Here is a 17,056-nt window from a genome sequence, read left to right on the forward strand (position 1 = left end):
TAGAACTGGTTAAGTAGACCAGGCTGGCATCAAAGTCACAAAAATCTTCTTGCTTCTGTCTCTTGAATGCTGGGATTAAAGGGGTGTGCCACCATACCTGTCCTAAGTTGATTTTTTTTTTACTGTCAACTACCTGTCTTCTCTTAGAAGGAGTTTACAGAAAAAGTTAGGGACTAGGGACTAGGGATATAACTCAGATGGTAATGCGCTTACCTGGTATGTGTAAGGCCCTAGGTTCAGTCTCTGGAACCACTGGGGTAATGATAAGAACTAGAAGTTTGATAATAAAATAAAAGGGCAGCATGACAGATCGTAATATATTCATCAACTCATCAATTCAACAAATATATATTGTATGTCTTGTGACAGTCATTCTCTTTGTCTCATTTTATTGGTGCAGTTTATTAATGTTTACTGTAAACCATAGTAGTTCACGGAATTGGCTTTGGGATACATTTGGATCCATTGTCTTCCTAGATGCTGTAGGCGGACTTTTCTGTCCCACCAGCCAGTTCTCAAATAACAACACAGAGACTTCCTAATTATAAAAGCTCAGCTAATAGCTTATGCTCGTTACTAACTGCCTCTTACATCTTAAATTAACCCATATTTCTTATCTACTCTGTCACGGCTTGTTCAACTCCTGTTTCATCTTCACCTCTCTTTCAGACTCCTCAGACTCCTCCCTTCTTCTTCCCAGTGTCCTCCTAGTCTGGCTCTTCTACCCAGTCTCTTCCTGCCCAGCTATTGGCCAGTCAGCTCTTTATTAACCAATGAGAGTGATACATATTTACTGAGTACAAAGATTGTTCCACAACAAGATGCTTATGACTTTAATTTACCCTTTGAATATAAACGCCCTAACTGAATGTAACTTTTATTATATGTGTGTGCATTTCCATGCATTTATTAATAGACCATCTTCCTTCAAATTCAATTTAGTTGATCTGTCTGGATTTGTAACTTAAAGTCTGTATTACCCTGAGCCTGTTGATTGCTGTTCAGATGTGTGAAAGGCGTTACTTGTGGGCCCTTGATTTAAAGGAAAAGTTCTGGCGTGTATGTCCAGTCCATGCCATCAGCTAAGCACATGGGGCACCCCATCACTTTGGCCTCCTCGGGACACTGAAGTGTTGGCAGTCTATTGGGTGATACTCAGCAGGTGAGTGGTGAAGGGATGGATCATTCACACAAGGAAAGACGCTATGTCAACTCTTTGCTGGACCAAGCGTTTACCAAGCAAGTAACCCAATATTAAGTGCTTCCTGTTTCTTGTGTCTATATGTTTTTATTAATTTATGTCAGTTTTAAAAATCAGCATACAAAGCAATGGATTTCGTAACTTTCATAAATACTTTGCTGTGCCTTTTAGATGAGGTGTTCCTTCGAGGCTCTTTTTCTTTTATCAAAAATTAGGACAGAAAGGAGAGATTTTGCTTTGGCTTGATAGATGGCTTTGAGTTAGTTCAGATCTGATGGCTAGCTTAGGCTTAGTTTAGATAGATGGATTAGATTTGGCTTGATAGATAGCTTAGACTTAGTTGGTCTGACTGGAAACCTTCAGCCTATAGTCATGTGACATGACTCATATCCCTTTCCTTATCCACTATGACAACTTTGAGACAAGATAGTTCCCTGAAGTTTTGAAGGCTCCCATTGCTGTGTTTCTTGATACAAATCTAAAATACCCTGTGTTCTTGGCACACCTCTCTGAATGAAGACATGCCACCTGGCTACAAAACTTGCCACTGGCTCCCACAGTGCCATGGATATGTGGCCTTTGAAAGTTTTAATATTAAGCCAATTGGTGGTGGCACATGCCTTGAATTCCAGCACTTAGGAGACAGAGGCAGGCAGACCTCTAAGTTTGAAGCCAGCCTGGTCTTGTATAGTGAGCTCCAGAACAGCTAGGGCTACACAGAGAAATCCTGTCTTGAAACAAACAAACAAACAAAAGTTTTAATATTAAAATTTGGTAGTTGTGCAAATATATAATTTAGCTCCACTTTCTACCTACCTACCGTTTCAAAGTGCTTGGGGTTCTTTTTGGAATGTCAAGATAAAGTTCAAATGGTAGATTTGGTCCTTGCTTCCATTAAAAGCCTCTTATGGTTTCTTTCTCCTACCCATATTTAATTATTTGAAGAGTAAATCTGAAATAGAGAAGGACTCTGCTTATTTGGACTTGTTCTCAGTGTATGCAATTACACTTGATCGTCAGCTCCTGCCTATTTATAACCACTGCAATCACGCTCCTGTAGATATGGCTCAGCCGAAGTCCTTCAGACTGCCTGCAGCGGATGGGAGAGCTCTCTTTATCCTTCTGCTTAACCTGTAGCAGTGAGAACGGTTATTATTTGTGCTGGTTCTGTGACTCTGGGTAAATCACCCTTCTCATCAATACAAGAATCTCCTCTGGAGTTGACTGAAATTTCCACCATGCCCGCGTTCAAGCCGACATGAGGTCTGCTGGACTTGCTTCTATTCTGTCTTGATGATTTTGTGTCAAACCCCCTACACAATGAAATCTCATTTCCAATCCTGTGACTCCTTCAGTCTCACAGTATTTAGTGTGCCAGAAAGTAAGGGTAGAAGAGTGGATCTGGACTCCGAAAAAGTAGATTGGACGAGCACTGGACGGCCACTCTCTGTCTGTCTGCATTGCTTTCGTAATGCCTGATTTCTCAGCCAGAGATGATGTGGTTAGGGAAGGCACATTAAATTTTTGCCAGTATTTTTATGGGTAGCTTATTGTCTGCCAGTGGGTATTTCATGTCCTTCAGTGTCCATCACAGCTATTAGTCATCAGGGCTCATCTGCATGAAAGAGAATCCTAGTACCTACTAAGGTTTCTTCAAGGTCAGATGACTCATTTGAGGCAGTGCCAGCATGGGATGCTGGAGTGGACAGCCCTTGCATTTAAGTGTTTGTCTCCACAGTGCCTTCTGCACTAAAATATGCAAAGGTGAATGTCATTCTCCATATACCTTAAACATCACCTCCATTGCCACTGCCACCACCACTGCCATAAGTACATAGAGACAGTGTGCTATCATAGTATGGTTCTTGATGTCAGACCTTAGTTCAGATGCTGGCTCCTGCCACTTTTCAACTGTGTCATCCTAAATACTGCAAGCCTTGCTGTCTTCATTTGTAGAATGAGAAATACAAACACTTCCTTACAGGACTGATGGGACTGTATGTACCTACAGCCTGTTGGAGAGCCAGAGATGCAGAGATATGGTTGTCTTCTCCTTCTGCAAGAATGACACTTTGATGAATATTTCTAAGGAAGCTTGTGAGAGTAGAGAATGGGTTTTCTAGAAGCTTGTTCTTGTGTATGGTGGTGGTTTGCAGTTTTTCCATCTCTAGAAGGACTCCTTGAACGTGCCAAGAAGCATATAGTTGCCTAATGTTTAAAACTTGCTCTCACCGGTTTTGATGGTCTTTGCCTCTGCACTGTCTGCAGTAAATGACTGCTAAATCATTATATTCCCAGTGCTTTATTTAGAATAAAACATCTCATAACTGGATCTCTTGTGGCAAAACACACCTGTTCATTAGTTTATGAGGTTTCTCCTTTCATAGACTATTTTCTGATAGGTCCTTATTTTTATACCCACATCAACAATGCCCTGAAGCTTCTGTCACTGATTTCCTTTTGAGCTAGTTAAATGGGAGTTACATAGTACCTTGTCTTGTTTAATTAGCCCACCTTGTTTTGAACACTGGTTTGAATTCTCTAAGCTTAGGTCTGTTTGAATATTACCTGTGTACATGTGGAAACTGTAGGCATTTGATCTCCATGGCTGCACAAGGTGTTTGTATGCAATGTTAGATTGTGGGGAGGGTTGTTTTGTTTTGTGCGAGGGTGGGGGTGGGATTAAGGGGTGGGGGTGTGGGGGGGGGTGGAGGGTGTTTGTCTTTGGATTTTTGTTTTTTCCCAAGACAAGGACAAATTGTTTTCCTAAGGCAGCATTCATTCAAGTGGTGGTGACATATGACAGAGAGAGACAGAGACAAAGAGACACTTGACTAGTCTTCCTATTAATTTAGTTTAAATGTCATGTGTGTTTTTAGTCAGGCATGTAATTTCTGCATTGCTGCAGACTGCCCTTTGAAGCATAGAGAGCCCCTTATAAAATGAATGGCAGCAATTCTTATTCAAATGAGGAAGTACCAGCCAGGGCACCCACAGCCTGGAGGCTCATTACCTTGTAAGACTGAATTTCCTTGTATATTTGTATATTTCTAAATCTTGACATGACATAGTAGTAAAGTTCCCTCGGAGGGACAAGGGTACTAAAACTTCTTAGTTACTGAACACGGTGAGCTCACTCTTTAATGTGATTCTTAACAATAGGAGCCATTTACCAGCATCTTTGATTCTGGGTTGAACCCTGAGGGGCTTTTTAACCGCATCAGTATTCATGAGCATTGATGGGGAAAAAATGCAATCACCTCTGTTAGAGAACGGTCTCCTTGAATCAAAGTTGTGGCATTTACTGCTGTTTAAATCCCAGGGCCCAGTGTCTCATGCCCTTGCAAGAAGGAAATAAAGATTGAAACTGCTTGAAGCTGCGATAATTGTTTAGCTCAGCTGCTGAGGGCTGACAGGTTTGTCTGAAGGAAGGGACCAACCAGAGAGGTGACATCAGACCACGAAGAACCTCTGACTTGACAGTCCTGGATGCTTTGTCTGCTCAAATGAGACTGATTTACCTCTCTGTGTGTCCATTTTGGAAACCTTTAGCTCTGAGAGTATCTTTGAGAAGAAGTCAAGGTCACAAAGGGGCACTGGTTGCCTTCCCGCTGGCCATCTAGGACACACTGACTGATCAGGTGACCCTGCCAGCTTGCTTTGTCTCTTTCCAGGTACTCAGCTGATTCTGCCTTCTTGTTGCTAATACACTCTCCTCTCTTCCACACTCCATTCTCCCGCTCCCTAGAGGGGAGCTGATAAACTCCTTGAGAGCTGGGGTCAGGTGTCGTGAGTTCGAGTTATCCTCTGTCCGCTGCTGCTTTCCACTGCTGTGTGGTGGGCCCCTGGTGAAGCCCAAGGTTTGCCTAGGAACGGCGGGGCTCTCTTGAGAGACCAAGTCAGAAGTGAAGTGGGCATAAGTCCGGCAGAATTGCTAGGTCTGGCTCCCCAGGTAACCCCACCACTTCTATGACCAGGAGCAAGCCACATGCCTTCTCTCAGCGACCATCTTCTAGACTTAAAGGTGGACTCTCAGATGGGTGTTGTAAAATTCAAAGACAAGCTGTCTAGGAGAAAACCTTCAATAGTACCCCACTCACCTGGGGTATTGGAGACACACGTGAATTAACACAGAATCTTTTACCCCATGTACAAGGTTGTGGGGGTTGACCATTGGGGAGTCAAAAATTGCTTTAGGTTTTATTTGATCAAGGAATATATTACACATAATAATACTGTATTTAATCATTTTTGCCCTATTAGCTTTTGCAATGTAGTGGAAAAGAGACACTTCAGACTTCATTTAGCAGTGTGTACATCCTTGCCCCAAACTAAACAACCCCAGCCTGTTAGTTTTTGAGTGCGTGTATTTCATCTTTTAAAAATAGCTTACATAGAGCTATTAAAATCCTTTTTTTTTGTGTGTGTGTGAAAGCATCATCCGTTGTTTGTGTTTGAGGAAGGCTGGTTACTGTCAGTAGTTACTGTTTTGTCCTTACCTTGGGGGCTTCTGTCCTTTGCTTGCTGTTTCTGGTGAGCCACAGGAGGATGACGTTTGTGGTCTGTAGTAGAGCACCTTTAATACCAACATTCTGGAGGCCAAAGCCAGTGGAGCTCTGTAAGTTGGAGGCCAGATAGTAAGATGCTGTGTTAACGACAACAAAAAAAGGTGTGTGTGTTTGCGAGCTTGCGTGTGTGCGTGCGTGCATGTGTGTGTGTGAGAGAGCTCACTCGGTGAGCACTGGAGCCGCCGTTGCTCAGTAGCTAAGAATACGTGCTCTTGCAGAACACCTGGGTTAGAATCCTAGCACACACACACGGTGGCTCACAACCATAACTCTAGTTCCATGGGACCCTGCATTCTTTTCTGACTTCTGGGGGCACCAAGCACATATGTGGTGCATATATATATATATGTAGGCCAGACACTCACACACATAAAAGCAACTAAATCTTAAAATGACAATAGCAAATAGTTGAGGGCTCCTACGTTGGCCCTATCTAGCCTGCATTTATCATGGCAGATGTCCTTTAAGCTGGAGCCACAACGTCTCACCCATTAGTTTCCTCTCAGTCTGCCATATGGTAGTAGATAATCAGATAATTAGGGCTGTGAGATTAAGAAGCTACCATCCCAAATGTTTCTACTCGTTGCACCTTAGTCACGGAGACTTATGCCCCGTAGAAGACCTTTGACATTGATTTGAAGTAATTCCAGATTATAGATGCCTGCCTGTACCTTGTGTGAGGGGAGGTTTGGAGACCCCAAGGTGACCTTATTAGCTTCCACTTTACTGAACTGGATTAGTCAAGAACAAATAGCACTGAGGCTCTTTTTCTGTTTGTTTGTTTGTTTGTTTGTTTTGAGATAGGGTTTCTCTGAGTAGCCCTGGCTATCTGGACCTCCCTCTGTAGACCAGGCTGACCTTGAACTCACAGAGATCCATTTGTCTAGGCAGACGCTCGTATGACTGGCTGACCTGGAACTGGCTATGTAGCTTGAAGCTCAAGCTCCTGTCTCCACCTTCCAAGTGTTGTGATTACAGGCATCACCACGTCCAGTTTTCAGAAAGATTCTCACCTATAACTATTAAAGCATAGACCTTTAGAAATCCCACAGACATCTGTAGATGGGCTTGAATTTCCCAGGACAAATGCCCTCTCCCCTTTCAAATAGATCTCCTGTTTGGCTTGGGGAGAGAGGTTTCATCCAGGGCCCTCTGTGAGTAACTCAAGCCAGGAAACTCATAGTTAGGGATCGCTACATACAACAGCCAGCTCAGCTTCCCTGATGCTGAATAACTCCAGAGATCTCTGGAGTAGACTGGGCTCAGGATCTACCTACTGGTATCCTACCCTTTTGGAGTTTGACTATGTCACTTGAATGGCAATCTGCTGTGCTTCAAAATATGGCCCTGTCTCTCTGAGAATGTCAACCCAGAATTATACATGTTAATATCAAGTACCACTTGTGTGGGTCAACTAAGTTCTAGAATGTTCTAGACATTTTACATAATTTTCATTTGGCCTCCCTAGCACTGCTTCAGGAAGTAGTGTTATAAAATCACAAATGTATGCAATGCTGTTCATTACCCGCCTGACAGCCTATGACATTTCCTATGAATCTGAGTCTCATGAAGACATCGAATCTTGTCGCTCTCATCCCTGCTGAGTTACCAGGGCTTAGCGTCTGGCACGTAGCGGCTGCTCAATACATGTGTGCTAAACGAATCATGTAAGACATTTGCTAGATAGCCCCAATTGTTGCAGATCGGACTAAAGTTCAGAGTAGCCAGGGCACAGTGGACAGTGAGCAGCCTCCAGAGCCTCTGTGCATCTTCCCAGCTACACTGCTGCCTGCTCCGGGAGAGGAGGAATGGCTTTAGGCATGAGGAGACCTCTGTCAGCTTGACTGAGCTCCCAGATGTGTGACGTTCTGAACTGGCTGCTGGGGTGAATGGCCTTAGCCATGTGAACTCCAGTTCACCTGGGCAGTACCATGCCTACCTAGTCTATTTCTGAAGCCAGGACTGTGTGCTTCTTTCTTCCTGAGGTTTTAAGATGATTTGTCAGCCACAAACCCTCTAATTAGCACAGCTTACATTCCTGCGATTGTTTAACCATTTCATGGATCATCTTATTGTTTTAGCAGATGCTCTCTGCCTCCCTGGGCAGGTTTCTGTTCATGGCTTCTTCTAGCGTGTTGACTTCAAAAGTCCATAATTACAGGAAATTTGCCTAGAGGGTAGATACACACACACACATACACACACACACACACACACACACACACACACACACACACACACCTTGATTGTGGTGACTATTCCACAGTCTCACATTCTATAATATATCAAACCATCAAGTTATACTCCTTAACAACAAATAGAAAATTAAGTAAAGCTCGCAGGGGGCTCAGTAGTCAAGAGCACTTGCTGCTCCCGCAACAGGCCTGGGTTTGTCTCCCAGTACCTGCTCCAGGTAGCTTACAACCACCCATAACTCCAGTTCCAGAAGATCCAATGCCCTCATCTAGCCATGATGGGCACCTGCATCCACATACAAACAAACAGGCACACACATTTATATACACGTAGATATAGATAATTTAGAAAATTTAAAGCTCTAAAAGGAATATAATCCTGGGGAAGTTTTAATGAATCAAGGTTAGTGTAGTAGAACTCACATCTACAACGGGAGAATCGCCAAATTATAACTAAATACAGTTTTGTTTGGTTTGGGTTTTTTTGTTTATTGATCTTCCTTCCTTCCTTCCCTCCTTCCTTCCTTTCTTTTTTCTTTCTTCCAAGACAGGGTTTCACTTTGTAGCTCTGGTTGTCCTGGAACTAGCTCTGTGTAGCCCTGGCTGTCCTGGAACTTGCTTTGTGGACCAGGCTGGTTTCGAAGTCACAAGAGATCCACCTGCTTTTATCTCCCTGAGTGTTGGGATTAAAGGAGTGTGCCACCACAATTGACTTGTTTGTTATTCAGGCTGGCCTGGAACTTACTCTGTCACTCTGGCAAGCTTCAACTTTGTGACTCTAGTTCCTTGGCCTCTTTAGTAGTTGGAGTTACAGACTGCAGCCACTAAGCCTGCCACTAATTCAGTCTTAAAACATGTGTGTCAAGATGCACTCCTGCTCTGCTGTACTTCATGCAGACGTGACATTTTGCCTATGTTTAGATAACTGATATGCTTTATTGATTGTCCAAATTTAATTTGGAACTTTTTTTTGTTTGTCATCTATAATGAAACTTCTATCCAGGCATACCCTGTGGATAGCCCAACATAAACACCTTAATTACTTAAAAGACTATGAGTTTTTGGCTTTTATTTGTTTGTTTGTTTAAGTATAACTCAATTGTGTGATTCTCAAGCATGAACTTTTTAGATGAAAGCACACATCTCAATGCCAAAAAGCTAGACACACCAGCCATTGTTTTGAAATGATATTCAATGAATCCTACAGTGGTACAAATGACACATTTACCAATTTCATCTTGTATTATGACTGTGTAGGTTTCTGGGAAAATAAGTGAGACACATTCAAACTAGAATTATGCTGACTAGAAATGCGACCTCTCCCTGATGTCCTGTGACCTTCAAGGTCACAGAAACTGAAGGTGTAGAAGACTGTTACCATTCTAAGCATCTCCGATGAGTATTCCCATATGTCAAACTGCATCCCCCATGCTAGTCAGGGCAATTATAGATTTATAAACTGATGAAAGTGCTTCTCAGGCTTCCTGCATCCTGTGTGTTTGGTATTGATTTTTGCTTGTTTGTATACTCATAGGAACTTGGGAGATAAATATTATATACCAGCCTCAAGCAAAACCATATTAAAATTTCCCCCAAAAGAGCTTACTCACTTCTTGAGATGAAAGTGTCTGTGGCCAACGTGACAAAGGGTCATTCACTTGGGAAGTTTTTCCTACTGTCAAACCTAACGCTTTATCTTCTGATCTTGTTTAAAAGGTAACAGGAGTTGAGAGTTCAAAATGTGTCTTTTCCTGAGTTTACAGAGGGATTGCTAGCTCTGCTTTCTCCTTGGGAGCTGAATAGATACTCGTATTTGTATAAACACCAGTGTGTTCATGGTACTGGATACCAGAAAGGACCAGCCCATTTTTCCTCCCATGCTTTAGAGAGATGAAGGAAAAAGAGAACAGACGTGGGTGATGATTTGCTTCAAGGCTGTCAGGATGGGAACAAACAGTTCAGACACCTTGCAGATGAATTTGCATTCTTGGGGCTGTGGAGAATGATTTTAAATTTATTTTTAATTGCTTTCTAGGTACATTTTGACCAATTTAAAGAAGCACTAATACTTATCTTGTCTAGAACTCTATCCAGTGAGGAGCACTTTCAGGAATCAGGTAAGAGCTCTGACGTTTCTTCTCTATACTCCCCTTTAAAGGTATACAGGGATGGGCTGGGGATGTAGCTCAGTGATAGAGTGCTTGTCTGGTATGCACAAGGCCCTGAGTTCAATCCCCAGCTCTTCCCTCCTCCCCAAAAAAGTTTGAAAAGTTTTCTGGAGGAAAAATGTGCGGACCTTGAAGTATGCCTGTGGAGGATTTGGACATCTGCTCTTCGTAGATGGAGCCATTATTTCCGGAGACTTCTCTTTTGATACCATTACAAAAGCCTTGCAGCTGTTAACACTAAAATGAGACCTCTCCACCACAGCAGCACATTATGGAAGAAGTTATTGGATTATTCCTAGGCAAGTGTCAGATGCTGTAGCAGTAACTCATTCTTGAATGGAGCTATTCTGCTGAATGGTGGCTCCTTTAGCCTTACTTCCTGTGTCTGTGTGAGCATATGATTTGGGGGAAAGTTTCCTGAAAGAAGAAATGTGGCCAGCAAGAGAGAATTCTATGTGACTCCACTGAGCAGAAAACCTTCTACTTAGAGACATGACCACATGACAGTGTGATGATGTCTGTGTGACCCCCCCCCACTCTCAAGTGCATCTATATTTCTAGCACCTGGAAGAACATTTAGCCTTAGTAAAATTAAGTAACTGTCATGAAAGAAGAATAAATGTTGTACCTCATTGATTTTTTAAGAGTTCATATATATATATATATATACATACATATATATATACATATATATATATCTCAAAAGAGAAAAGTGTTGTCAAATATAACTAACCTAAAATGTTATTGATGATAAAATATATTCTAATTTAAGTGTGTTCAAATCTGGCACTGGTTTGTGCATGTCTTACAATCAAAGAAATATGATAAACATTTGAAGGAAATTCTAAAGTCTAGAAACTTGTATTTAAGTATAGAGAACTATGAAGTCATTTTATTGACATGGGCTAGGGATAAAGGTTGACTGGAAGGGGACATCAGGAAATTTTGAGGGTGCTGTAACTTCTGTCTCTTGTAACAGGAGTACCGTGATCATATGAACTTTTCCCACCCATACAGGGGTAAAATGTACTTCATGAATTACACCTCCGTAAACCTGACTCTAAAAAAGAAAACAAACAAACAAAAAGACTATAGTCCAGTCTGAGCATAAATCATTAGCATTTTGTGTAGTCCCTTAGTGTGACCTATTTACATGGAAACAGATGGGAACTCATTTCTTCTCTTCACTGGTCTAGGTCTCCACTGTACTTGTAAAGTAAATTTGGGTCATGCATCTGGCTGGGCTTTACCTTTAACAATGTTTTGGGTTCTGGGTTGAGCCCCTCCACCCCCTTTTTGCTGAAGGTTATCTACCATAGTAAGGCTGTTCCTGGACCTTAGGCTTGACATGGCTCCCTGGATGTTCCTACCTAGCCTAGGGGAGAGGTTCTTGCATTCTTCAGACTTCTCTAGGCTAATAGCAGAATGTCCATAGGTGACCACTGCTGGGACATGGGCTTTTGTTATTTGTGGGATCTCACATATTATTAATATTATTAATTTTTAAAAGTTTGTTACCTTGATAGCAATTATGTAAGATCTGGGGGTCCTACACAGAGTGGTAGATTTGGGCCAATATGAGGATGGAAATTTTAAACAATTTTGTTGTCCTGTGTTTTCATGTGGATTGGGAAGAGGCAACATTGGCATTAACCCACTTAACACTGTCACCATCCTTTCTTGAAAACCCACACTGTCATCTGACAGAAAGCTGTCACTGTAAAAACACAGTTTTGAAGCCAGGCGTTGGTGGCGCACGCTTCTAATCCCAGCACTCGGGAGGCAGAGGCAGGCGGATCTCTGTGAGTTCGAGGCCAGGCTGGACCGACAGCCTCCAAAACAGAGAAACCCTGTCTCGTAAAACCAAAAACAAAAAACAAACAAAAAAACCCCACAGTTTTGGTGACCACACATGAGAAGGCTGTCCCTAGAGTCATGCTGTGTTGGAGCCCAGCAACAGGAAGAGCTGCAGGGTGACTGTGAGCCTGGGAACAGCAAGCTGACAGAAAGGCAGGCTGACGAAGCTAGCTGCAGATGGCTGCTTCTTTACTGCACATGGGCTGCACTGCTGTGCAGGCTGAGGCTGCCATTTGGACCAGTCTTTCAGGACCACACAGAGAAGGCATTTTTATCATTTCATCATGTGACAGAACTCTCCCCATATCAGTGTAATCAAACAGTAAGATCCCTGTGACAGGACATTTCAGCCAGTATTTCAATGATGCTGTTAACCCTTGTCCTAGCAGGATGCAAATCCCAAGTGGAGTCAGTGCCTTGAGTGTTTTATCTACTAGGAAGCATGGGTCATGGCCCATGACTCCCACACTCCCTGCTTTGTCTGCCATTGGCCTCTGTCTTCCTAATTCCCCCAGTTGCTCATGGCTATAAAGGCATTCTTTGCACCAAAACATGCTCCCACCCATTTGAAATCTGAGTCTTCTACCCACTCGGACTGATTGGTTGGTGTAGAGACAGAAAGGTCAAGACTCAAGTGTAGTGTAGCTGACTATCTGAGTTCATCCCTACCCCTCTCTTCATGATAATTGTAATCCCATACATGGTAGACTGCAGCATTTAGGGCTGTAAACAGCCCGGCCATTTTATAAAAAGCCAAATGGAGGCATAAAGGAGGGCGGAGCCTAAGTGAAGTCCCATGAATAGATGGCAGGGGAAGACGCTTATACTGTGTCACCAGCACTTGTACAGAATCCAATTTTACGTATTGGTTTTACATCTGTGTGCGTGCACGTATGTGTGTGTACCCCATGTGTAACCAATGCCAGAAGAGGGTATTTGATCCCCTGGAATTAGAGTCACAGGTCATTGTAAGCCACCATGTGGGTGCTGGCAACCAAACTCCAGTCCTCCGCAGGCGTAGTAAGTGCTCTTAACTGCTGAGCTATCTCCCCAGCCCCTCGTTTAAAGACTTTAACCTTCAGAGGGATGAGCAGGTCCTCAGTCTGTGAGGCCCATCTCAGAGTCTGCCCAGGGGTCCAAGGTGACAGGAGGAAGTGAGCTGCATCCAGTTATGCCTGACAGTCCTGACAGTCGGGACAGAACCGTCTGTGCCCTTGCATCCTTGGGTGCTCGGATCTTAATGCCTCTCTTACCGCATGGACCTACATGCGTGCTCGTCACATCTTCTGAGATCCTAGTGGACTTTGAGAGAAAAGACAAAACCGAGAAGGAGACTAAAGAGACAGGGCTAGGGTGTAGAGGCTGAGAAACCCAAAGCATCTCGAAGTGATAGCAGTGAGATTTCTATAAGACAAAACATCCCGTGTTTTGTTCCACGGGTGTTCCAGAGGAACAGGACCAAAGGAATGGGCATATACATGTCAATGTAGAAATACTGCTTATAAAACAGATGGTGCTTGGACAACCCAACCATGGCTGTCTGCATACTACAGAGGCAACAGCCAGGGAGCCCAGCATTCCCCAGTTAGCACTGAAAACCAAGAAGTGCCCACCCCTGGAGAGTCACTGGCCCCTGAAAGGCCAAACTTACTGGTGTCTGATGGCTATGGAGGGGAGCAGCAGCAGCCATAGTATATCCACTCACAAAGAAGGGAAGGCGGGTGTCACATTCTCAGCTCCTTCATTGAACTTCTTTTTAATCCTGGCCACTTTTGGAAGGCATGGCACAGCACACATGCAGGGTGAGGACCACTCCCCATCACATGCCAATCCCCTCTAGGAATGCTCCCACAAACACGCATGTGTGTTTCCATCAGTTAGAGACACTCAAGTCGACAACCCAACCAAGTACCTGACCCAGCAACAGTCTCAAAGTCTTGCTGATTTGATGCAAAGAACCTGGAGCCAAAAATACTGGCTCAGCATCTTCAATGGTGTGACTTCATACATCACACCTTTATGGTCTTCAACCAGCTGGTATCTAAAAATAGTTGGATTCCTTTCAGTTTTGAGGGTCACTTATGTTGTCTCCTGATGCCTAAATGGTATTATTTAAATCTATGGGGAAAGCCACAAACACTGGCTTTCTCTTTCTGTAAGATTTTACTTAACATAAATTGACACTGTAGAGTTCTTCTGAAGGGCAGATGCTCACTGTGTTTCACGCACTCTGTCTTCTAATAAAAGTCAGTTGCACATAAATAATACAAAGCAAAGCTCTAGGGGGATTTGAGAGGGTATGGAATTAAGTCGTTATTTTTAACATCGTAGTCTTGGGCTCTGCCCTTACTTCTCTTGTGCGATTTTTAGCATCTTCATAACTCTGACTTTTGTAAGACTGTAGGAGTTTTTCCTGTAAAAAACAGTAATAGAGACAATGAAATTTAGATAAAGACAGGACAGTGGACTGTACATGGCAGGGTGTCCTTTGTAGCTCCCAACCTAATTAACAGTGACACAGTGGTGGGACTCCCTCATAGCTGTGGGTGCCATTGAATTTTTATGTCGTGTTTCTGGAATAAAGGAGGGGCAACAACTTGTTAGCTACTTATTCAATTTGTAATGACTTTGGATTACTGGAGGGTTTTTTTTTTTTGTTTTTTGTTTTGTTGTTGTTTGTTTTGTAGTGGAAATGCTGGCTGGCACTACAATGCATGGCGTCAACACACTTCTGGCTTTAGTCTCTAGAGATTTTGGCTTTCTTTGATGCATCTTCCAGTAGGTTTCTGTTGTGGAGTAAATGTTAGAATAATGCAAGAGGCCCACTGAAAATGCCTTTCCTTTGTTGGGGGGAGGGACGCTCAATCTGGTAGAGCCAACTTTAGGAAAACAGGATGAGGCATTGTTCTGGCAGGTGGCAGCTTCTGTTGCAGAGCTTTAAAATTCCGAGAGTCATTCCGTTTCATTGTAGTTGTTTTCCTTACTTTCCAAAGGGCCATAAATGTAATAGAAATGCCCTTTTATTCACTTAGCAAGCACACAGCAGAGTGGGTTTCTTGGGCATTGGGCTAGATCCTGATTTAAGGTGGTCAAAGACGTGCTTGCAACTATATGCAAAGGTGCTAGGCCAAGCTCTGGAGTCTAGCCCCGGGCTTGGTAAATCATTCAGATAGCTCAAGAGGCTTGTCCGTGTCCCCCCTCCCTTTTCTTCTGATGTCAGTAGCATGTAAACCAACGTCACCACCATCAAAATCAACCATAGAAGTGGGTGCTAGAGGGTCTGTATCTGGGCTTGGTGGTGCACACCTGCCATCTCAACTTGACAGCAGAGAAAGCTGAAGTTGGAGGATCACAAGTTCAAGGTCAGCCTAGGCTACACAGTGAGATCCCAACTGAAACAAAGAGAGGGTCTTTGCAAGTGGTGTAATTGGAAACACTCATGCCTACTGGTGGTCAGGTAAAACGGTAGAACCTTTGCTGTGAGCTGTAATGATGTTCTTGGCTAATCAATGCATGCCTCGCTCATATTTTACAATAGATAAGTAATCGCTGATATGCACAAAATGTGTATAGAAGGATGCTCACTTTGGGTAATGTGAGTGGGGTTGAGTAAAAAAAAAACATTGGCAGTGTGTCAGTAGGCAAATTGTGGTTTATGTGTATAATCAGGGACTAAGCAGTTATTAAAATGCCATAGAGGGCTGCTTATTGTTCAGATAATTTTACTAAGGATAAAAGGCAATCTTTTAAAACTCCGTGTGATGTCCTACAAATACTCACGCTACTTGAAGTTAGTAATAGGGCGCTGAGACTCTTAATGATGCATTAACGTACTTAGTGCTAGTATGTTTCATTTCAGTCGCAGTGAGTGTTGGAGAAGGCTTCTGCACAGGGGACATGAAGGAAACAGCTGTTTAGAGAGTTGGTTTATCCCTCTCATAGTAGCCTATCCACGATGGGAAAAGCAGCTAACAGGGAAGAGAAAATTAGGCCAAGATCAAGATCAGGGCGGCTCTGGTTTCTGAGATAAACTGTCTTATTGTGCATTTGCCACTAACCTGACGTATTAGAAAAAAATGAGGCTGGGAAATCTGCTGTGATTTGAGGGTTGGGACATTCTTCCCATCTCAGCTCCTCCTGGTGCCCACTGCTGGGTACCTCTTCCTACACTGATGGCCTTGGGCTGCCAGCAGCTCCACAGAAGCCTGGGTGGAAGGGTGGGGCTCCTGTGACGGAGCTGCTAGACAGGACCGTGACCTTGCTCCATGGGCATTGGTGTTTTCCCTCCTTTAATGAGGGAGTGAAGCCTTCATGAAGTTGAGGACTCCTAACCCCTAAGATCCTGGAGGAGGACCTTACCCCAGGTTCGTTTGGTTCTGATACCCATGCTCTTCCCATAAGGCATAAATGCCCAGGAAGTGTTACAGTGTAAACGAATAAGGAATCCTAATACACAGAGGTGCCTTTGGAAAAATGGAACTGGCCACTGTCAAATTCGAAGCTGCAGTCAGTATGAGTTACGCAACAGCGCGGGAGAAAAGATACCATGAACATTGTGCCAAGAAGTTCCTTGAAAGAAGTGTTTTGAGTCGAGCCCTGAGTCTCAGGGAAGATTCAGTCAGGGAAACGTGGCTGCTTTCTTTGCCAAGCGGCAGCAGATGTGGAGCCTCCTCATGTAGGTCATGCGGTCAGTCCTCCCAGCGACGCCTGGGAAGCCGTGCAATTGTTATTGGTGCAGATCTTTTCCTGTCCGTGGGTCCGGACTGCTGTGAGTCTGACACAGACTGTAGAACTGGCCCAGTCAGCCCAGGGCATTGCCACACCACACTCCTCCACTGTCTCCAGCAAGCGTTCCCACAAAGCCTTCCAGAGCCGGCAGAGCCTATCAGAACCTCTGTGGATGGTGCTTCTGTCCCGCCCCCCGCAAGGGGCGTCTCCCAGCTGGGTAAGAAGTAGGGGTAGGCACTCCTCCTAGAATTCTGAGTGCTCTCTGCTTTGGGACAGCGAGCGTTCCAGCAGAACACAGGAGGTCGCAGTCCAGTCTTGGAAGGGGGAGAGAGAGTGAGC

General features: G+C 43.7%; 1 protein-coding gene across 4 annotated transcripts in view; it reads left to right on the forward strand.

The window, feature by feature from the left end:
* Nin (ninein) overlaps positions 1 to 17,056 on the forward strand; it is a 99,364-nt gene that overhangs the window by 10,554 nt on the left and 71,754 nt on the right. For all 4 annotated transcript variants that reach the window (XM_040742989.1, XM_040742992.1, XM_040742990.1 and 1 more), the window contains exon 3: positions 10,000 to 10,081. In XM_040742989.1, the coding sequence (XP_040598923.1) occupies positions 10,000 to 10,081 (82 nt within the window). The remainder of the gene's footprint in view (positions 1 to 9,999; positions 10,082 to 17,056) is intronic.

The sequence above is a fragment of the Mesocricetus auratus genome, unplaced genomic scaffold (genome assembly GCF_017639785.1).
Source record: "Mesocricetus auratus isolate SY011 unplaced genomic scaffold, BCM_Maur_2.0 Super-Scaffold_15014, whole genome shotgun sequence".
NCBI lineage: Eukaryota > Metazoa > Chordata > Mammalia > Rodentia > Cricetidae > Mesocricetus > Mesocricetus auratus.